Source organism: Perna viridis, chromosome 2 (assembly GCF_037379345.1).
Source record: "Perna viridis isolate PV_CMFRI_1.1 ecotype Kerala chromosome 2, ASM3737934v1, whole genome shotgun sequence".
Lineage (NCBI taxonomy): Eukaryota > Metazoa > Mollusca > Bivalvia > Mytilida > Mytilidae > Perna > Perna viridis.
This window is the reverse complement of record NC_142446.1, coordinates 11,992,771-12,017,233: the sequence shown is the minus strand read 5'-3', so window position 1 is coordinate 12,017,233 and position 24,463 is coordinate 11,992,771. Positions and strand designations below refer to the sequence as shown.

Here is a 24,463-nt window from a genome sequence, read left to right as displayed (position 1 = left end):
GTGATTTTTTAAAAGTATTTTCACTGAAGGTCATTATGTTTTTGGAACCACTTGCAAATTAGCCAACAAGATAGATTACTTGTTATTTACAAGGTCTTGAATAACAGTTATAAAACATGAAGTCTTTTGAGAGGAATACAAAAGAAGAAATCATGATATCAGGAACATAAACAAAGTCCTCAGTAAACAGGAAAGTGTTGTCAATTTTTTCTAAAAACAGTTCCCACCATATAGCATACCTACAGAAAGAATATGTTAAAATTTCTAGCTGCTGTGACAAGTAGTTGCTGAGCAAAGTGGGATGGAAAAAAGTGTTACAGACACACAGAAACACAGACACACGGAAACAAGGACAAGGGTATAACAGTATACCCCTATCCTTCTGAGCAGGGGTATAATGATGCATTTGAATGATTGCTATCATTGCCATGAAGGAAGAAAATATTCCTTGTACAAATAAAAATTAATCAAAATTCTAGCTGATGTGTAGACCACATCAGAAAAGATAGGTGCAAAGAGAATGAAGTCAAAAGTACTTTCTTCAAATATTCCTCAAATAAATTATGTCCAATTTTACAGCAGCCACAGATTCACCAAAAGATCAAATTTATTCTATCAAATTAAATGAACACCCTAAAAACAGATGTGTACAAATGTAGTCACCATTTGACTGAGAACACAATTGTCTTGATCTATAGCATATTTTCCAACAAGTATTAATGTCCAAAGGGAACAGCAAAGGGTCTGTCCAAAGTCAATTCTTACAGTCTAACAATGAACACACATTATAATTTTTCAAATATTTTCCACAATTTTAAAACATACAATGATCACAACCTTGTCAGTGCTTTACAACTGCATTCAATTTCAAACATCTTCTGGAAAATTGTAAAGAGAAAAATGGGAAGCAGAAAGATCAAACTCAAATCCTAAACTAGGAGTAAAACCTTCAAACCCAGAAATGTTGGCAAGTATACTAGAGGTCAAAGAAAAATTCTAAAATTGATATAACAAGCAGACATGTACCATTTGTCCTGTCCATTGTCAGCCTTGTGTAACCTATCTCTGATAAAGCTATAGTAATGACCACCATCAGCTGTACCAGTATGTACTGTCACACCTATCAACTCATACTCATATCTGTCATTATCTTCATACTCTCCAAGTATCTGCATTTTGTCATCTTCATCATCATCTGGAAAGAAATAATAAAATCTAGTTCTCTCTAACACAATGAAATATAATACACAAATATGATCTCTCTAATTTAGCTATTACCAAGCATTGCATGCCAGGCTAACTATATACATGTACTTTCAGCCAACTGGAATAGGTATCAGATAAGTCTGCAGAAATGGGTCAGGGACGTGAATTCAAAGTGAAAGTAGCCTTTAAATTTATTTAAAAATAAAATATGCAGTTCTTAAACAAAGAAAAAAAAATAAAAATCATTTACAGTATCTTGATCCAGTATGCTTAATTATTCTTTTTAAATGGACATTTAACTATCCTGACTCGCCCCTTTTGGCTATCATCCCTTTTTTCAATGACTTAATAAGTGTAAGAAAAATGTAAAAGTGCAATGCTTGGATGTAGGCTTTGCCTAACTCATATCCCCTACAACACAAGCTGTCTGATGGCAACAACACTAATGTCTAAAAAACATACAACTTATTCAGGAGACAAAAAGAACAATTTAAACTCAAAACATTGCATTAGATTAAATAAATATTTTTCAATACTTTTCTATTAGATAGATTCTGTAAAGTTGAATACCTTTGAGTTTATCAGGTCCCATAAGGTTTTTCTCCATGTACTGTGACATATCTAGTCTCAATGGGAAGGAAAAATGTGTATTCACTTTCTCCTTTAACATGGTAACCATGTTAAATGTATATCTCATTGTGTTAAAACATAAAATTCTTGGAAGTCTTTTAAAACATGCCCTGGAATAAAATAATGAAATATTATTTTTCTAACAAAAGAACACCTTGGTTTTCCATTATAAATCATTCTTAAATTAAATGTCTAAATTCATTCTATTCATTAATTTGTGCCTTTACTTTAATCACAGGTTTTCAAAATTTAAACAACAGAACACTACTACCAGATCTTGAAACAGAAACAATGCAAACTTATTGGAGAAGTCAAACTTGTGAACTGCACCATGGCACCTAGAGTGCAGCCAAATGGTAAATATACTGTCAATGGCTTTAAAAAGGTAATAGGAAGCAATAGCTCGTCTTCAGGAACGAGCAGGTAGATTAATTTAATCTAAAAATCATCTCATCTCAAAACATTTTCTAACATAAAACAATGAAAACCATATGTATAAATGTGGTCTTAAGATTTCTGTTTCCTCCTATCCTGGCCTTACTCTGAATATTCTATGAAATTGAAAGCAGTATGATGAATCATATGTACTTTAAGACTATTAAAATTTTCTAACATTCCAAAATAAAAACAATATGATCTTTCATAATATAATCTACAACAGAATAGTGTTAAGAAAATTTATATAATATGTAACAGGAAATAAACCTTACCTCTTCTCTGCTCTGACTTTTTTCTGGCATTTAGAACAGGTGTACATATTATCCCCTTCTAACATGTCTTTTACAGTAACTTCATCCAATGACTCCTAAAAAAAATCTAACTTTGTAAACTTATTATAATGAACAATTAAAGAATTTTTGCGTACAAGAATAGTTCAAAGGTGTACAACTCCTACAAAATTCTGGGGATCACAAATTATTGGTAATTATGAACAACTTCATATCATGTCCTAACTACCTACAAAGTTTCATAAAATTTGGTGAAGCAGTTTCTGTGGAGTTGTGATTGATAAATTGCCTGTATTTCTTGAATTTCAGGACAAGAATGTTTGATCAATTGGAAAGCCACCACTGAGTACTAGATTTCCAATGTTCTTACTCACAGAAGCAACATTCTGCATGACTTGAAGTTATATATGCACTAGTGAAATAACAGTATATATCATACTAACATTTGATGTTGTGTGCAGTACACTGAGCAATTAATTCCATTATTTATAACTTGAATATTTAACCCTTAATTGTATAAAAAAATATTTATTTATATTTATTATAATTCAAAGAAATGAATAAACATAAGAAATCATACATCATATAAAAATATGTAGAAAGATGGCTTACATTCAGGTTTTTCATATCTGTCACTTGACATCTGACTGTATAAAACTCCTCCAAAGTTCTGCTTACATGAGCACAATCCTGATAAAAACATATTTAATATCTTAATATTGTAAATAATTGGTATCACTAAGTTTACAATTGACATCTAATGCTGAGTTTATAGGTCAGTCATAACAATCAGAAAACTTTAAAATTAAATATATACTTAATAAAGCTGAATCAAGTGTCTGTTTTTTTTGGTTTCATGGAAAGATAACTTTCATTTACAGTTTGTCATTCTGTGACCTCATTTACTGTTAGTCATGAACTGAAAAAAAATGAAAATGTTTTCTGGGAAAAAATAGGTCATACCATGAACTGCAGCAAATAAAAATCTGGGAATTCCATTTCTTGTGTCACAATTTACACAAATTGTAAATAAAATCCTGAACCATGAAAGCATCTGTTATTCTTTTTATTAGTAATTTAATATTATTGTGACAAACAACTAACCAGAGACACGACATTATTTGTCAACACTCCTCCAAACAAACTCTTCACCAATTTCCTCTGAAATACAAATGTAAACATAAAGGTTTTACCCTTAATACTTAAAAGTAAAACTTAGAAAGTCAACCATTTCAACTCATTGAAGTCCTCCATTTCTATTTACATATCATTACTAAATTTTCCATTATAATACTAGTAAGAAATACTATTTCAAATTTCTAAACAAATCAGGTTACCTTGAAGATCTCATTTAAGATTTATAACAATTTGTGTTGACACTCTCCAAGACCTCAGTTCATTACCATTTCTGGGAACATTTAATTGAGATAGAACACCCTTACCAGTTCATGTAACATTACCACAATACATTGAATGGCATATCAACTGTAGTGCCATTTTCTTACAACAAATAATTACATTTCAGGTGGTATTTCCCAGATGACTACAGACCCTCAACATTTATGGTGATATATTTCCAAATGACTATAGACCTTCGCCATTTATGGTGATATATTTCCAGATGACTATAGACCCTCACCATTTAGGGTGACATTTCAAGATGACTATAGACCCTCACCATTTATGGTGATAAATTTCCAGATGATTATAGACCTTCACCATCTATGGTGATATTTCAAGATGACTATAAACCCTCATCACTTATGGTGATATATTTCCAGATGACTATAGACCCTCACCTTTTCAAGTAACATTTCAAGATGACTATAGACAATCACATTTCAGGTGATATTTCCAGATGACAATAGACCCTTACCATTTCAGGAGATATATCCAGATGACTATAGACCATTTTTGGTGATATTTCCCTATGACATTTAAACCCTCACCATTTTTGGTGATATTTCCCTATGACATTTAAACCTTCACCATTTTTTGTGATATTTCCCCTCACCATTTCTAATTACATTTCCTATTGATTCTTTATACATTATCAGTGGACATTACATCCTTACCATTTCTGGTGACATTTCCTCCAGTTTACTAATGAGATCAGTGAAAAATTCTGTCATATCTTTCTGTTCACCAGTGTTAAGAGGTTGTTTATCCATTGTGTATGTTTTGCAAAAACTTCTTGGATTGTAGGCCTTTCGTTCACTCTCCTGTGTTATTAAGTACAAAATAATATCTTAAAAGTTTTATTACAAAAATTTCAGGTAAATAACATGTACATATATAACTATTTAGAACTTCTAAGACATTACTTTATCTCCACTTGTAGTCATTAAACAAAAACTACATTTCTTAGTGCAAATCTACGTTGCCTAACATGTGATTAACTGAAATCTTTAAAGGACAGGCTGTGCTTACAAGAGATGTTGACAGAAAGTTTGTTTGTTTGTTTGTTTGTTGGGGTTTAACGTCTGAGCAGCAATATTTCAGCTATATTCAGACGATGAACATGAAATTGATGATAAAATGAACATGAAATGATGAAATGAAAAAGGGATGGGACACAAGGACAATGGGGTTGACAAATTTTGATTGCCACTGGAAATAGGGAGAGGTGGGTAGGGTCAGGCAATTTAGCCTCCTGTGGCGGAGCCCTATGGTTCCTACTCCGGGAGAATACCACAGTAGGGTTCTTTAACATGCGAGGAACGTGGCACCTTTCCAACATGGTGCACCACTATGGTTTGCGGTCAGGTTTTCCCTATTATAGCCTGACAACCCCAGCATGTAACACGCCAGGGGTACCCCATTCCACCACCTAGGGCACACGTCCCAGTTGCTCTGTGGGCAGAGCGCCCTAGCCCCCGGCTAGAGTTCTGAGCACTATTTAGTCACTTTTACGACAAGCTTAGCGCTGCTGCAGGCCTATTCTTTTAACACCCGGACCTGCACGGGGCTGTTGACAGAAAGATAGACCCATAAAATTTAATGGGGTATAATAATATCAAGTGGGCTTTACATATTTAATAATCAGACCTTCAATTCAATGACCAGTTTTCAATATTTTATTCATTGATAGACTTTAACTACAAATTTAGACTTATACTTATAACCACCTGAGAGAATTGAATTCAAATATTGTTTATTCATATATGCAAATGCTCTAACCTGAAGATATGCAAACATTTTCTGCAGCTCAATTAAAGTATCCTCGTAACGATTCTGCTTTGAGCACTGTAAATAACAAAACATCCACCAATCATTTTATAATAAACAACAATAAACATTTTCAACAACAAAAATAATAAATTGCTATGAATATCATTTGAATACATGATTTTATCTTGAATTTCCAACAGTTAAAAACTCAAAAATCATTAAGTTATTCGAATAACAATTTTATTCTGATATGGGACAAACACCTACCTTAGCCTGGAGTACTGATTGTCACGCTTGAGGAATCGATGTAAAAACCTACCTTAGCCTGGAGTACTGATTGTCGTGCTTGAGGAATCATGTACAGGTGTTGCATACATGTAGCCATATAACATGTAGCACCAAGGTTAGTTAGACCAACATAACCACACTTTGATCTGCCATCCTCGTGTGGCCAGTAATCCCAGGGGTACTGAGCATGTGAATCTGTAATATAACCCCATATATACTGCCTGAGAACTATAAAAACTAAATTAAAAGTAATTCAGAATATTCTAAATTTTCATGGTACCTCAAAATCGATCAAAATCTTTTTAATTTATGATATCATGAACAGTTCAGAATATTCTAAGACTGCAGTAATCTTCTTGGGTAACCAATTCCAAGTAAATTACTTTTCATCTGCTATTCACAGTTTTGGCCTTGAAATGGCTAATTCCAGTTGTTCAGCATTTGCTTTCATTGATTTGCGAAATGTACTTCAATGTATAGCAAAATGTTATAGTAGTCTGTCAATTCAATAATTGTTCATACTAATGACAATGATAACAACCTTGGTTAACTGATAATTTATTCCATCATCTAAATGGTTCAATGTCTAGGATGGTGACCTCAAACAATTAAAACTTATGTATATTTTTAGAAGAATATAAATATAATGTGATAATTTAAATGTTTCAATAATAGAGCTACTGAAGTAAACAAAAGTAGTGATGCATTAAAAAATGTCCTTATACAATGTATAGAGTATTGAGTATGTTAACTGGCGCGTCTTCGTGTTGTTATTTGACTTTCTAGGTTATTTTGAAGAAGTGTTAGTGTTCTGATACTGTGAATTTTATTACTTTTGTTTTCAGGGCCTTTCAGAGCTTATTTAAAGGTGTGCTTCCACTTATTGAAGACCTTGTGGTGATCTCCAAAATTACTACTTTTTTATAAAAGCTATACGAAGGTGCATTTGTTGTGTTTCACCAAATCTGTTCCTTTTTTAATGATACATAAGAACAATTAGACTTATTCAACCATATTACTAATCTTTAAAATAAAAAAACATCCAGAAAACTTATTGCCTCCTAGACTACAATTACCATTTTTTCTGCACATTAAATACCTTTAGAATGTTGTTGCATCATCTTATGGTGTAAGAACCTGAAGTTCTCTACACTTCCTTTGACAAACTCCACCAACGTATCGTAAGCTGCTCCTCTAGTTGACTGACTTTTGGCTTTTGGTAGATAACGCTTTTTCGGATTGGGTAAGGCAAACAAAAAGTCAAACACCTCTTGTAAAAAATTCTGCAAATAATTCTTACATGTAGTATAATTACAAAAATGGTAAGTACTCAACTAACAAGAAATCTATAAGCCACAAGTGATATCCCACAAACACTGTGAGCAACAAGTGATACCCCACAAACTCTGTGAGCCACATGTGATACCCCATAAACTCTGTGAGCCACAAGTGATACCCCACAAACTTTGTGAGCCACATGTGATACCCCACAAACTCTGTGAGCCACAAGATATACCCCAAAAACTCTGTGAGCCACAAGTGATACCCCACAAACTAACTTTAGTATATGGTAAAAACTAAGTTGTAAAACATGACATCACTTAAGCCTTAAATCATAACTTAATACACTGTACATCTATTTAAAGTATATGTCAAAATATAAATTGGCTGTGAACAGAAGTTCCAAAGAAAACTGTTCCTAAAAGAAACTTCAAAGTGTGACAAATAAGCAATGGTTAACACTTGCTATCTCATTATATGCTTATCCAAGGCTTTGATTATCTTTTCAGTGAACAGGCTTAATAGAGAGAATGGACTGTCTACACCTTCAAAATGCATCAAAGGGGGAATGGGCCAATTGTGATTATGAACAGTCCATTTCCACTTTTTGAACTGTCTACATTGTGACAGTAGCCGGTTCTTAATGAAACCTCTGCCTATCTGACATTTTTAATCTTGTGAACACCCATATCTGTAAACGGAAAGGTACAAAAATAATAATGGAAAATATTCTACAACCAAGAAAGAAATATTCTACTACAATATTATGCCAATCTCTCTCAACATTTTTGAGTTAACATATGAATTATTGGCAAAAAACAGTGCTAAATTGACCTATCAGGTATTACCTGTCCATCAGGGGATGTCTTAAAACTAGGTTTATGTTTCAGTATAGCTGTACACAAGTTAAGCATCCCAATAATACCATCATCTTCTTCAAACCCTTGTCTGGTTTCATAGTATGGCCGACCCAGGGTTAAAGAGCTGGCTTTCTTTGCTAGTTCATTTAAATCTATCCCACTTTCCTAATAACAGAAGTTGAAATCAATACATAAAAGTTCTGTTAAGTGATACATTTTATTATCTGACCTACCTTATTTTCCCTATACCTCAGTTTTCCTGTACATATGTCAATGTGATAATTAAAAGTATATCAAATTTGCCCAATAAGAAACAAGGATTCAATTCTAGAATTCTGTATGTGACACAACCTTGACAATGATAACTTCAGTACATATGTTCCATAATAATATTTACCCATCACAAATAACACTATGACATAAGATTTTCAACCTTGACAAAATATGAAGGGACTGTTAGAAAATTATAATTATTCATATCAAGTTCAAATTAATAGCAACAAGCTAAAAATATTATGTTCCCTTAATTTAACTAAAAATATTATGCAGTTAAAAGGTTGTATTTGAAAATCACACTTACAGATTCAGGTTTAGCATCCTCCTTAGATATACTGTCAACAAATCTACAGACAAGCCAGAAATAATCTCTACAACCTGGTCCATGTGGCTCTTTTTCCTTAAAACCGTCAGCCTAAAAAGCATGTGTATAATCTACCTCTCTACTTCTCACCATCAATCACTTGAAATATTCTATATTTGAATTTAATGATCTTAATTCATAGTGACTGAGAATCACTTACAAAGCATTAAATAAACATGTTACCAGTGATTAACTAATGGTTAAATATAAAACTTCTGAAAACACTTGTCTGGACGTAAAATGAACTACAATTGTATTTTTTATTTGAAAGTGAAACAAACATGTTAAGTTGAAATGCCCAATTACATATGGTTGGTTTATAATGTTACATACATCACTATATGTTTTCTGTGGTTTCAGTGCCAATGCACTGTCCAGGAATGAGAGCAGATTGGTGATCATGGGGATCAGTAAGGGATATCCAGTTTTTCCATCTGTTGTTCTTCCTAAACATAATCTGTATAACCCCATACAGGCCTCTCGTCTTACAAAAGGCTGTAATGTTTAATTCATCAATATACATAACACAGCAATAGTAATAAATCATCCACATACTGAATACACTATAGTGTGATCTTTGGACTTAGTCTTCCCAGTTTGAAGAGCTGTTAATTACCAGCTCAATTACGACAAGATTATCATAATTGACAGCTAATCAAAACTGAAATCAGTATTGTAATTTCTCAAATTGGTATACTGTATATTGGTGTACATAATGTGCACATTTTTAAATAGAAATCATTTCCAGAGCATATATTATGCATCAATATATGCGAATTGGTCACATAATGAAACATTTTCTTTTGAGAAAAAGAGGTTGCGTAATGTAAACAAATAAACCATGGGAAGTGAAATGTTACTGAAAAAAAGTTCATCTAATCATCAAATACGTCTTTAAGTATTGAATTTAAATGATATTTTCTTCATATCATGTTTGAATGTCTTGATAACATGTTTCATGTTGTGCAATATTTATTTCTTACAAGACACAGTTAGAGATTAACATGAAACAACAACAAAAAAAAGTAACAGAGTCCTTTTTTTTTGTCAAACCCGCCTTATTAAATCTTTTCGCAGCAAAAAATGCATTTAGAAAATTATTCTAATTATTTCTAACAATTTTCTTACTTAAAAGTATGTTTTGAAATGAAAAATCACAAAATTTGAGTTACAACCAAAACAGGGAATGTCCAATTTTCACAACTTTTGATTTTGTTTTATAAGCCATTTCATACATCCTGTGGCAATTTTATCATGCTTCCAAATTTAAATTATCCAATTTATGTAGCTACTGATGTTTTAGTGTGAATATAAGTTTCTTTCCTTCACATTTTTGTGGGAAATGCCACATCAAGGTGAATAAACTGACCAATCTTATATATTAAAAAATTCAACTGCAATCTTTGACAAAAAAATTTTTTTTGCACTCATTTTGACCTTCAAAATTGCAAGGAAAAAAATCATGCTAAAATATACAAAGCATACCTCAGGGGCTTCCAGTGTCAGTCTTTTTAACCAGGGCACAAACTTTGGAGAAGAATAAAGAGCCTGTCTAACTTCATCACAGGAATATGTCCACGATACCAGGAAGGAAAGAGAATAATGTACAACTGCAAAATAATAATTAAATTCCTCTTGAACTAACATGGACTATTCTCAGAGGCTCTTTCATAAATCATTCCTGTCATGTTTAGCCAAAAACCTTAGTTCCCTTGATGCATTTCAATTGCAAAGCTACAAGAGTGCACTTTAAAAAAAAAACTATTATACTATGTTTGTAGCATTATGTGTTTGTTTTTCAATAAATGTCTCTTGTGAAAGCAATTCACTTAGACTTAATATCTTAAGACCCTTTCCAAAGGTATTAATTCATTTCCCCAAGTCTTTTCTAGACCCTTTAGTAGAGAATTTTATTTTTGGCATCAAAATACCATATTTGCCAACAAATATTGATAAATTATTTGGTAGGAAAACAGTGAAAATAGGTTAACTTTGAAATGACCTGGAATAAAAGTTACAATTTGAAAAAAATACATTTTTTTTTCATTTTTATTCTTAAAACTCATTGTTATGAGCAAAAAATGAAACCACTGGTCTACAAATAAATCAGTTGTTATACAGGACCTAATTTTCTTTGGTCCTGTAACTAAACTATTTAGATAAACTTAGTGCATATAGTTATGTGTAGGAATAACTAGTTGTATCACATCTTTACAGTTGTGTACACCAGAGCACTTCTAGACACTAGACTTCCATTGTGACACCTGAGCACTTCTTGACACTAGACTTCCGAAGTGATACAGGTGTACACCAGAGCACTTCTTGACACTAGACTTCCAAAATGGAACAGGTGTACACAACTGTGTCCATACAAGAAATGATACCCACACATATCATATGTAATGTGAGTTTATTAAAATTATTCTGTAAATCATTCCTATTTATATCAAGACAATGTTTTCTTTAATTTTACAGGCATTTTATGTTTACAGTCAACCATTGAATAAATACAAACCTTCAGCTCTTCCCCATGTACCAGTGTGAAAATGTCCTGATTCTCTTGGTACAGCAGCATCATACAAAATCTGCATCAGTATACTTAGAACAGTGTCTATGTTTAACATGGCTAAAGTTGACTGAAATTATAATAAAGATTGATTCTTTACTTTGAAGCAGCCTTGTGGCTTCATATGGCCACAGCCAACAAAGTGAGGAAACATCAGTGCTTACACAACATAGGAAGGACTTTACAAACAACATTGACCTAACTTTGTACTAGTCAGGCACCTGGAATCACATTTTTATTTGCTAGCTCACAGAAGCAATAGCCCTCTGGTAAGCATGTCATTCCATTAATTGTTCTGATTCCAAGCCAACCATTTATCACAAGGTTTCCAACACGCTGTGTGTTTGGCAGAGATGCAGTGATTACCAACTTCTTTGATATGACTCCTCCAGGGATGGAACCCATGACCTCTTTGGTTCGACTCCTCCAGGGATAGAACACATGACCTCTTTGGTCTGATTCCTCCAGGGAAAAAACCCATGACCTCTTGCCTTTTACAGACCCACTACCATCTCAATGGTGTTAAAAGGAATCAGAAAATACGATGGATACCACTTAATATACCTGTTAATTGCATACAAACTCAAACAATAAAAACATTTCCCATCTTATCAATGTAAAAAATTCGTCTTAATTCCATAAATATTTTCAAATTAAAGTTGGTTTTTGTCTGCAAAAACATATGTGTTTTTGTCTGCAAAAACATATGTCTCCCCGTCCCGCAAACTGTTCTGAGCACAAATGAAAGCTACACAGGTAAAGAAATGGTTTCCCAATTTTAGATTATTTCCAGTATGAATTTCTATCGGTAAGTTATATCATAATATAGTTCTTGGATATTGCAAAGACCTCTGAACAACTATTATAGAACACCTAAATAATTTTTTAATGGAGTTGAGATGACAAGGTAATTAATGAGGGTTTTTGGCAAATTTCTAAGTTCAAAGGGGCATAAAATATTATGGGATCAAAATTTCCTGATAATATGATGTTCTTGCTACATACCTAGTTTCGTAAAATTCAGTTCAGTAGTTTGAGAAGAGTTGTGTTGACAAACTTTGTGATGGACACATAGACAAGAAGGACAGACAAACAAAACAAACAAAACAAACAAAACATGTCTCCCCACCAAAGTGGAGGGAGACATAATTTACTCAAAATGTACTAAAATGGGTAAAATAACAAATCATTGTTAGTGAAATACCTCAGTTTTCTACAGAATTTTGTTTTTACAACAGAATTTTCTCTTTCTTCTGACTAGACACTGTGGCAGAAATCTAACTAGACATTATAAAAGAATATGTCCCACTTAAACATTGAAAATATTAGGTATATTCCCTTGAAATGATAATTTCTGTTAATTGCATTAATTTTTTTCTGAAAAATAGGCTACTCAATTAAGAGAAATCCACAACAGCAAAATTACTGAAATCTGTTAAATAGCAGAAGAAAAAATGTATGACAACAAATCATACACTCTACATCAAAAATACTTTGGAAATTTTCAAGCAATAAGTTTTAGTATTTTGTTACAAAATCTGCCTACCTTGTTCAATCTGGGGATGACAATTTTCTCATTTCCACCTTTCCTCTTCAATTTTCGCCTTGGACTTTCATAACTTTCAAACACATCATCATGTCCTGCCTCAGCATCTGATGAGTCTACAGAGAACTGACTAATCAGCCTCAATAAGTATGCTAGACATTCCTGGTTCCACTGTAATAATTAGGGTTTTTATTCAAGGAAATTTCAGTAAGAATAGAGTTAATCTTATCCCCTTCAGTGCAAAATAATCAAACAAAATGTCTGAGGCAATGAAATTTGGTATCTTTTCCTTTTTAACTATCTGCACTTCTTTCAAAATACCAAAGATATATATTTCCAACAAGTAGCAATAACAAAGTGCAGTATAAACAAAATGAGCAGTTAACTACTTAATGACCAGCACCACTCAATCCCAAACTTTTATAAAGTGTAGAGTGTAAATTAATGTCAACCAACCTGACTCCATTCCTCATCTTCATTAGCTTGTAAACTGCCAGATTTAAATACATTCAGTAGATGTTTAAGTCCTCCCTTGGTGATAAACTGAAAAAAAAAACAAGAATGATCTATTTTTAGTAAAACAAAATCCTATCACCAATTTTTTTAAAAAAAACCCTCTAGAGTAATACTGGAGTTACACAGTAGTATGCCATCAACGGTAACAATAATTCAAAGTAATCATATCTCCTACTTTTAACACTTCAATACAAACTTCAAATTATTTACCTTTTGACTCCAAATTTCTTCAGGATTATCGGTAACATCCATCTCAGAGTCTGTGCTCATCAAAGAATCTCCACCACCTGATCGCATCTGTAAACACAAAAGAGGCATAAATTATAGTGTTCTATACATTGTACATACTCAACATCAAATTAATCTTAAAATCGAGATAAATGTATATAAATACCTTTGTAATCTTTAAATTATCAAAATGTACCCATTTTGCAATTTGTTAAATAAGATACTTACAAATGACCTCTTCCTATGTCGAATAGGTCTAGATAGAGACTCAACAATCTGAAGTGAGTACATAAGTTTATGTGGTCCACCAGAGTCTAGTAATGTATTCCAGGAGGCTTTCTGTTCATCACACTAAAATATATATAGGGTTTACGATAATGAAACAGTAACAAAATATCCATTTGCACTTGACAACTGTAATTTTTTCCCTTTTGTTTCTTATGAAGCCAGCAATTAATAAGTGGTTTTAAAACAATCCATTGCTTCACCATCAAAATTAACAATTATTTTTTATTTTAAGTTTCCATGGTTAATATCAAACAAATAAATAATGATGGAATACCTCTTCAGAAACAATCTGTCTAAAGCCTTCCAACATATTCTGATTGGTAGGAAGTAACATGAGTAGTTCCCACACCTTACGGGACTGTATACGAGCTGTTGATTGTAAACTTCTCCTCTCTTGGCTTTCCTAAACAACAAAATTTAATAATCAATAACAAAAGTATATGAACTGCAGTCAAACCTTGGTAGATCAAAATACAAGGGACCATTGAAATGTGTTTGAGTTATTTGGAGTTCAAGAAATTCAAGTTCGTAGATTTCTGGAAATCTTTTTTTTTTTTTTTTTTGCTGGTCCAAGTTCGACTTGATCGCTAGAAATTGTTTACTTCCTATGAAGTTTTGTTAGTTCTTGGATATTTTTCATTCGCCTTCGAAAGGTTTTGTTGACATTACAAATACTGTTTTTGCTTTTAAAAAACTTTCAGAGTTCGAGTTCCTTGGTTAATAATTTGTAGACATTATATTTTCTTTCATGCTTTCATCATGCTAACTTCAGAAAATCCTCGGACTTCAATCAATTCTATGTTAGATTAAAACTATATAATTGGTGTTACTTAAAAATTACCTGTAATTAACTAAAATGACACTTTGATCAATGATTGGGTTTCAGTTTTTCACACCTTTCATTATCCAAGCTGACAAAATGGCTGACGAGTTCGAGTTAGTGAGGGTTATTAACTAAGATTTACTACAGAATGAACCGACTAGTCCGTTCGAGTGTTTGAGAAATCGAGGTTCGAGAAAACAAAGGTTATTTACATTGATTATATAGGAGAAAAGTTTGGTGCTTTGAATTGCGTTCGAGAAATTCCAGGTGTTCGAGTTATCCAAGTTCGAAAGTGGAAAGTTCAACTGTAATTAGTTAGCAAAGCAATCTCATTCAATCAAATTATCATATAAGTCTTGTATAATCCACAAGCAAAATGGTGAGGTTCTTAAGATAAGGTTATGATTATACATCAATATATATGTCAAAAATATCAAACAAGAGGTTCCAAGGAGCCTGAATTGCTCATCTAATTAAATTTTGTCTTTCAAGGACAATAAATTAAACAAGAAGTTGTTCAACAATTTTAATTCCAGAAAACTTCGGTAGGATTTCTCATTAAGATCATTTCAGCAAAAGAAAGTTCTTTCTATCTGTTATAGTTTTCAAAATATTGGCTGAAAAGTGACTGAAAACAAAAAGTCTTTTTTCAACTTTCAAGACCAATAACTCTTACAAGGAGCCAACTTTGTTCCCTGAAGACTTTTGAAGGCCTTATAATAAGGATCATATCAGCAAATGAAAGAGTTTGGCTAGACCTAACAGTTTTGGAGATATATGTAATAAACTACTGTCTGACCCCCCTATGTTCTATTTTTAGTAACAGCGGTCATGTTTTTCAACAGATCAAAAATCCCCACAACAGATTAAAATGAAAATTTGATCACAGATAGATCTCATCTTACTGAACCCTTTTATACAGTCAGAATTTGGCTAAACCTAACAGTTTTGAAGATATATGCAAAAACTACTGTCTGACCCATGTTCTATTTTTAGTAATGACAGCAATGACAGATCAAAAATCCCCACATCAGTTCTATGCAGGATACCCCAAGGAACATTCATACTAAGTTTGGTTCTAATTGGTGTCAGAGGAGAAGAGTTTTGAAAAATTGTGAATGACAACAACAACAACGACGGACACCAAGTGATGGCAATAGCTCCTATGGCCTTTGGTCAGGTGAGCTAAAAAGGGAAACAAGTGCAGTCTTTTGGAACAAATGCAGATACAGTTGACAAATTCAAGCATTGCTGAAAATCGGATGGTCTCTATGTAAGTATCAAATCAAATATTCTTATTACAGTGAATCCTTGCACTGAAACATTTCCATTGCAGTCCAATGTAAAATCAATCTGCCACTTTTGTTTACCTTTGAACATGTGATATGCATTTGCATATTTTAACATGCTTTGAATTTTAATTCAGAAACAAAAATGTTTATTTCAACTGGATACAATAATATGCTTTGCAGGGCACAGTTTAAAATGATCACAGAAACTGTACCCTGAACGATTGGGGCAAGTATGGGCAAATCAATCAAGTGTAATACAGCTTTGATTTTTGATTATGATGATATTTGACATAGGATAAGAATTTGACCAGAATTGTTGTGGTCATCTTTTGGTCCCTTATTCCTAAATGGTTGAACTTTGAAACCTATAAAATCGATCCAAACCTTCCTTTGGAGATAGGCACTTGAAGTACAATTTTTAAGTGATTCATTTAAATTATAATCCAGAAACAAAACCAAATAAAAACAAAAGTTATAATCTAAACATAAGGAAAATGCTTGCTTCAGGCCTGTTTTTTGCCCTGATTCCAAAAAAGTTAAAGTCCTAATCCCCTAAATCAATCCCAGCCTCTCTTCGGTGGTACGGCACCTTTGTTATCATTTTCAAGCAATTCATTCACTTATAGCGAAGTTATTGTCTGGACATCAGGAATATGCATGTATCTGGACCCCTTTCTGGTCAAAACCAATACCAGTTTGACCATTGTGGTATAGAATATTGTAGAACATCATAAAAATTCCTATGCTTTTACTGGAGTTATATAGTTAATTTCTATAGAATGCTTGTTTTTGGCTTCCTTTCGGCCCTTAATTCTAAAACGGTTGGGGCCATAACATCCAAAATCAATACCAACCTTTCTTTTGTAGTTTTGGAACCTTATTGTGAAATTTTATAAAAATCAACTAACTAATATTCAAGCTATCACACAAAAAAAGTGTTTATGGACTACATCACTGACAACTATGTCTGTGCCCTACCATAATATGATTGCAAATTTTTTGCAGTTGTATAAAAATCAAAGAGTAAATATCAAGTGTTCAATTCACAGTTACCCATGGCTGAATATTGTCTATACAACAGATAGAGTTTGGATGTTTATTCAACAACAAAAGGCTATCACAGCAGAAGAACAATTACACATAAATCATTAAGAAAACTGCTTCACACAAGCTTCCTGCCTTCTCTGTTATGGGCTCTAGTACAGATTCTGTTTTCATAAATCACTCCCTGGTCTAGCAGGAGTATAAAATGATTGATAAAACATTGGAAAATTTCAAGATTAATGCACAACTACATAACAATCTCTCTTACTATGTAGTATTATCAATATATTAATTTGTGTTTATAGAAAATGCCACTAATACATGGATGCACAGACCCACCAATACATGAACTACTATACTAACAGACATACAGGCAGACAAAGAGATTGCTATATGACAATCTCAAAGGCCTAATAAAATTACCATTTTAGAGAAATCTAGTTTACTGAGTTCTTCTAATAACATGAATAGTTGTTTGAAGTGAGGTTCCCTGATGAGTAAAGTAACAGGTAATTTGTTATTGACAGGTGATGGTAAACATGAAGAAGGTAAGCTTCCATCCATCTTCCTTGGTGGTCTACTGGCACCAACAGATACAAATACAAGCTGAAAACATAAAATTGGATATAAAATAGAGCATTGTCGGTACCTACTATTAATGTGTAAATCAATCTTTTATGTGTTTCCTTGTGACATATGACAATAGAGGTTGCTTCTATAGATTGAAAAGGACAATCCTCCAGGACTCACAACTTGAAGTTTTGAATTAGCACAAACGTGAAACCAAGTGGAGAAGTATAAAGGAAAAAAAGCAATTACTTGTTATTATTTCTAAAATAATTACTTATTTTAGCTATTTTATTTCATTTTTTATTTGCAAGGATCCCAGAGATGCAGCGCGTAGGCCCACAGGCATGTGGATATGCCCTAGCACTCATCAGCCTTGCCCCAGCTATGGGTCAAATAGCTCCACTGCCTTGTGGAAAGACTTTGGATAGTCAAAGGCTTTGGAAGTAAATCCAGAAAGAAAATCTAGGTAGATGGAACTTGTCAGCAAAAGCTATTGTCTAAGGGAGAAAAAAACCCTACAGAAAAAGTGCTGGCCCTCCAAACCCAGGAGGTTAAGCATAGGGTTAATCACCCAACCTTGGAAAAAAAATGCTGATTACAGAAACGAGCTGTTTTCAGCCAAACATACCACCAAAATAGGCACCTGGAATGTAAGGACATTGCACCAAAGTGGAAAATGTGCACAGTCTGCTATAGAAATGGACAGATATAAGATTGAGATCTTACGATTAAGTGAGGTGAGATGGAATTCATCAGGTCAGACAAGTATCAACTACGGTCACACAATTATATACTCTGAAAACATCAACCCAGACGATCCACATGAGAAGGGAGTTGCATTCCTGAAGACAAGAAATTCTAAAAAGGCATTACTGGAGTGGAATCCCATATCATCTAGAATTATAACAGCCAGATTCAACTCTAGGTTCCAAAACACAACCACCATCCAAGTATATGCACCAACAAATGATGCTGAAGAAAATGACAAAGAGGACTTTTATCATTCCTTGCAGACCATCATAGATAAAATACCAAAAAGAGATGTAATATTACTAATGGGTGATTTAAATGCCAAGGTGAGATCAGATAGAGAAGGAAGAGAGAGAAACTGGCCTACATGGAGTAGGACAAATGAATGAAAATGGGGAGCTTTTTGCAGACTTCTATGTTGTCAACAACTTAGTTATAAGAAGGACTCTTTTTCCTCATAAGAACTGTCACAAACTTACATGGGTGTCACCAGCTTGAAATGCTGCAAACCAGATTGATCATATCACTACCTCCCAACGATGGAGATCATCTTTGCAGGATGTACGAGTAAAAAGAGGAGAAGATATAGCATCAGACCATCATCTAGTACAAGGGCATATCCATCTTAAGCTCTCAGCCATAAAAAAGATAGAAAGCAAACAAAAGAAATTCAATGTTGCTATGCTGAAAGAACAAACTGAGAGATTCATTCCAACTTTTTCTCCAAAATAGATTTACTGCTCTTGAAGATGTAGAGACTGAGGATGATAACATCAACTTAACATGAGAAAGAACAAAGCAGGCAGTAATAGAGATATGTCAAGAAACTCTTGGATACATACAGCACAAACGTAAAAATTGGATGTCAGATAATACCTGGAGTAAGATCGAAGAAAAAAGAAAATGTAAAGAGAAACAATTGAACGACACCATGAGACAACAAATAAGACAAGCACAAGAATTATACAAAGAAAAGGATAAAGAGGTTAAAAAAGGATGCAAAGATGACAAGAAAAAAGCATGTGGAACAACTTGCAGAAGAAGCAGAAACGGCTTGCAGCAAAGGAGACATCAAGACTCTTTACAACATCAACTGAGTGGCAGAATATCCAATACTGACACGCCTGTAAAAGATAAGAATGGAAACACACTCACAACACCTGAAGGACAATTGAAATGTTGGAAAGAACATTTCGAAGAAGTCCTGAGTAGACCTCCTCCTACAGATCCACCAACTGTAGAATATGGACAAGATCTGAGGATTAAGACAAGCGAATAACTAGAACAGAGGTAACCACTGCAATTAAACATCTGAAAAATGGCAAAGCAGGCGGAATAAACATCATCCCTCCGGAAGCAATGAAAGCATTAGATTATAATCTTGGTAAAACTTCCTAAAAAGGGAGACAAGACTATATGTGGAAACTGGCATAACTTTGCTTTCCATCCCTAGCAAAGTACTATGCCAAATCATCTACACAGAATGAAAAATGAAGTTGATAAAATATTGGGAGATGAACAAGCCGGTTTCAGACAGGGAAGATCATGTACTGACCAAATTGCCACCTTAAGAATCATTATAGAACAAACCATTGAATGGCTGACATCACTGTACCATACATTTATTGATTTAGAGAAGGCATTTGATAGTATAGACCATCAAGTACTATGGAACATTCTCAGACACTATGGTATCCCAGAGAAAATTGTATCCATTATTTGTCAGCTCTATGAAGCATTCACTTGTCAAGTTATCCACAGTGGGAACCTAACAGATCCTTTTCCAGTGTCTACAGGAGTTCGACAAGGATGTCTCCTCTCTCCTCTTCTCTTTTTGATAGTCATAGATTGGGTTATCAAAACATCTTATAATCAACCTATGGGAATTAAATGGACCTTACAATCATGTCTTGAAGACCTTGACTTTGCCGATGATATTTGCCAACTTTCACATCTCCACCAAGACTCACAAGAACAGGCCTCCAATGCCAAAAAGGTTGGACTATACATCAACCCAAATAAGACAAAATCTATGAGGATCAATGCTTAAAGCGAAAATAAAACCCAGATATGGGGTTCTGAAATAGAAGATGTGGTACAATTTACCTATCTTAGAAGTGTCATTAGTACAACAGGAGGGACAGTTGAAGACATAGTAGCAAGGAAAAAGAACGCACAACAAGCTTTTGCTATCCTCAAGCCGATCTGAAAGAGCAAAGTACTAAGAACATCTACAAAGATCCAAATTTTCAACTCTTAATGTTAAAGCAGTGCTTTTATATGGATCAGACACATGGCGATCAACTGTTGCATCCACCAAAATAGTACAAGTGTTCATAAACAGGTGCCTAAGAAATATCCTTGGAATAAAGTGGCCAAATAAAACTAGCAATAACAACTTATGGCAAAGGACCAAACAAGAACCGGTCATGCAAACAATTACATCAAGAAAATGGAGGTAGATTGGACACACGTTGAGAAAAGGAAGTACAAAAGTAACACACCATGCCCTAGAGTGGAACCCTCAAGGCCACAGAAAAAAAAGTAGACCAAAAAACACATGGAGGCGAGATTTAAATACAGAAGCCCAGAAGATTGGAAAGACCTGGGGAGAAATTAAAGTACAGGCAAAAGATAGGAGGAGTTGGAAAGCCACAGTGGTCGGTCCCCCACGGGATGAAGCGGTTTAAGTCAAGTAAGTCATTTCATTTTTAGTTTTTTTTTTTTTTTTTTTTCACTGACTGGAAATTTGACCTTTGCCCAAACAATGATATAACTTGTCTTCCCTTAAAACTCAACAATCCATCACAAAAATGACGAGAAAAATCATACTCAAAAGCAAGCATCTAAAATACTACTACAGATGTGCCCTTAACATTTGAGCTTCTGACCTCATAGTCAATAATTTTCTGCCTTATCTCTAACACCTTCACTTGTATAAATTTCATTTAATTCCATGGAGGCTTAGTAATGTTATCCTTTCAGCTCAAAACTTATATTACATTATTTATAAGTATGTGTGACCTTGATATTTGACCCAAGGATTCAAGATTCAAAAGATGGATTCCTCACCACTAAGCCTACACCGTGACAAGTTTCATTAACCTCCCAGTGATTTTGTTTACATTTTTCAAAACTACCCCCACACTTTTAGGACGTGGGAATATGCAGATTTTTTTTATGTAATTGGGAAAAATATTGAATTTTGAATTGTAAGACTTATTTTTTTAATCAGGTATTTCTCAGCAACAGTAAGAGACAATATAGCATTCACAACTACTAAGATGTTACATTTTATCAAAAGAATACGCCTAATTAGTTCCAAAATGGACAACGAAAAAATCACATGCATTACAAATAATGTTATGATTATAATCTGGATTTCTAAAGTACTTTCATAAAAGTAAAAACAACAATTTTCAATTGAAACAAAACACTTGATTTTAATGCTAATAGTACAGAAACTTTCTATGACAGGGAAATTTTTACATATCTTAAGGACAAATTTTAAGCCATTTTATTTACAAATTGTGAATCTTTCTCTGGGGAAAACAGCCAAAATTTGGAGGAAAATTAAGGCAAACAATATCACTGCTTCCATTAAGGGTTACTGAAGATATGCTCTGGAAACTTTCCTACGGAGGGACACACAGAAACAAAAACTATATAGCCTCATGCTGTTAGGAAAAGTAGAGAACAATATTTATAAGTATAAAGCTCTAAATTTTACTTCTCTTATATATTTTCAAATGGTAAATATAAAAGCTCCTTAAACATTTGTATATGGTAAATATAAATGCTATTAATTTTATAACACCTGAACATTTTCACATGCTAAATGATTGGTGAACTTCCTTACTCAGATTCCAGCTAAAATTGTTTATTCAAGAGGTTAGAAATATGTTTTTTTCTTTAATCCCCTACATTACATGTTATTATATTTATTGGAACTGTGAAAGTAGAGTTCCATGCATTTAAAACTTATTACTGTTCGTGGGGTACCAATTTTCGTGGTTTTCATGGGTTTGGCAAACCACTAAATATGGTTCCCAATGAAAAGGAAATTTCCCATTCGCTTGTATGACATAGTTCTCAAATCCACAAAATCAAGAGTCTACGAAATGATCATTTCCCCCTAAACCATGAAAATAGGTACCCTTGAATTAAAGTACTTTCACAGTAATTATTGAAAAAGGATTATTTTCATTATTAAGTGAAAATCTTCAAAATAACTTTCTGTCTTCAATTTAAAAGTACCTGCATATCTTTAAATTGCATTTCCCCAAGAGACTTTTCATCCATGTCAACTGTAAGTTCCTGTCCTAATGTTATCATCCGTATAGGTCCATCTCCAAGCATTGCACCAAGGATCGGTGACAACAATGAGCCACCCTTCCCACCCTCTGTTTGATGTCGCTGCATCTGCTGTTTATGGAGACCTTCCCACCATCTTGCCACTTCAGCTCGCAGTTCTGCAACCAGATCTGTCATTGACATCTCAAGCTGGGTCTGATTTATATAAATAAAGGCATATGTAATACAGAGTCATAGCTCATATCATTTCTATAATGCACAACTTTTAAAGAACTTTTTATCAAAACTATTTCATCATTAAAGATAAGAATATATATCAGGTGTATTTATTTATCAATTAATGTCTAGTATTACTATTACCATGATAGTGCACAGTTCCAAACCAAATAATGTACATGAAATACATTTAAATGTATCCAAACCTTTTCAGCCATTCCTGCTGGTTGCAGAATTACTCTAAAGGTGGCTGAAGTTTTCTCTTGTATGTTTCTCTGGTGACTCTGAATAGCCCTCCCATCAATCTGCCAGTTTCTCAAATGGTAGGCATAACGTTTCCTGAATGCTTCCAAGTGATTTTTAAGAAGAACTAAGCCTCTCTGAATTATCAACAGATTGGTCTCTGAACTCTGTAAAAAAAAATGCAGGGTGGTTATAAATATGAAGTTTTCACTAATCAGGTTATATGGAACCACAACATGAACCAGCAAATAAATATAGATTGGGATTACAACTCTAATAAACAAGAGGCTCCCAGGAGCCTGAATCGCTCACCAGGCTAAAGTTTGTCTTTCAAGGGAAAAAAATTAAACAAGTTGTCCAATAATTTTGACTCAAGAAGACTTTGGTAGGACTATCATAAGGATCATTTCAGCCATTGAAATTTTCTTTTTATCTATTATAGTTTTCAAGATATTGGCTGAAAACTGTAAAAAAAAATGTCATTTTTCATCTTTCAAGGGCATTAACTCTTACAGGGAGTAACCTGACAACATTGATTCCTAAAGACTTTTGAAGCCTTATAATAAAGGTCATTTCAGCAATTGAGAGAATTTGGCTAAACCTAACGGTTTTGGAGATATATGCGAAAAACTACCGTGTGACTCCTATGTTCTATTTTTAGTAATGGCGCAAAAATCCCCACATCAGTTCTATGCAGGATACCCCAAGAAACATTCATACCAAGTTTGCTTTAATTTGGTCTAGTAGTGTCAGAGGAGTAGAGTTGTGAAAAATTGTTAACAATGACGACAGATGACGGACGCCAAGTGATGGCAATAGCTCACATGGACACGGCCAGGTGAGCTAAAAAAAAAGTTCCTCTTGATGCATATCTCCTATTAAGTCCTACAACTTTGAAACAAAACTTTGGAGAAAATAATGGAAAATGAAATGGAACTTCCTCACATAAAGATAAAAACTGCATAAAAAAAATCAATAAAAATCCTCAAAGCATTTTCAAGTATAATATGATGTGTAGACAAATAGACAGACAGCAGTATACCATTGTAATTCCCCCAAAGATTGGTATGTAGAAACTGGCTCAACATCGGATAGGATTCAGAGAAATTAATATTTTAAATGATTTATCATTATCTCATTTCATTCAGTTCTTACATTTGTATAAAGCCCGTCTTTCATATACAGTTTCAACAAAATCTTTCAATGGAAGAGAAGTTAACATCCTATCAACATGTTAAACTGTAAAGGCTTCTGACAGTGCAA

At 33.6% G+C, this 24,463-nt stretch overlaps 1 protein-coding gene across 3 annotated transcripts in view; it reads right to left on the bottom strand.

Moving 5' to 3' along the window:
* Positions 1–24,463, bottom strand: part of LOC148623649 (ubiquitin carboxyl-terminal hydrolase 34-like) — a 105,319-nt gene that overhangs the window by 47,295 nt on the left and 33,561 nt on the right. For all 3 annotated transcript variants that reach the window (XR_015919468.1, XM_088565624.1, XM_088565625.1), the window contains exons 25-46: positions 23,164–23,367; positions 22,685–22,936; positions 17,531–17,713; positions 14,223–14,351; positions 13,889–14,011; positions 13,643–13,729; positions 13,373–13,459; positions 12,917–13,087; positions 11,320–11,440; positions 10,290–10,414; positions 9,138–9,299; positions 8,745–8,855; positions 8,153–8,329; positions 7,123–7,306; positions 6,055–6,218; positions 5,745–5,810; positions 4,640–4,786; positions 3,669–3,725; positions 3,177–3,254; positions 2,547–2,641; positions 1,777–1,946; positions 1,027–1,195 (exon numbers count right to left, since the gene is read on the bottom strand). Coding sequence is in view for 2 of the 3 variants with exons in the window: in XM_088565624.1 (XP_088421750.1) it covers positions 1,027–1,195; positions 1,777–1,946; positions 2,547–2,641; positions 3,177–3,254; positions 3,669–3,725; positions 4,640–4,786; positions 5,745–5,810; positions 6,055–6,218; positions 7,123–7,306; positions 8,153–8,329; positions 8,745–8,855; positions 9,138–9,299; positions 10,290–10,414; positions 11,320–11,440; positions 12,917–13,087; positions 13,373–13,459; positions 13,643–13,729; positions 13,889–14,011; positions 14,223–14,351; positions 17,531–17,713; positions 22,685–22,936; positions 23,164–23,367 (3,062 nt within the window). In the remaining variant the exon portion in view is untranslated. The remainder of the gene's footprint in view (positions 1–1,026; positions 1,196–1,776; positions 1,947–2,546; positions 2,642–3,176; positions 3,255–3,668; positions 3,726–4,639; positions 4,787–5,744; positions 5,811–6,054; positions 6,219–7,122; positions 7,307–8,152; positions 8,330–8,744; positions 8,856–9,137; positions 9,300–10,289; positions 10,415–11,319; positions 11,441–12,916; positions 13,088–13,372; positions 13,460–13,642; positions 13,730–13,888; positions 14,012–14,222; positions 14,352–17,530; positions 17,714–22,684; positions 22,937–23,163; positions 23,368–24,463) is intronic.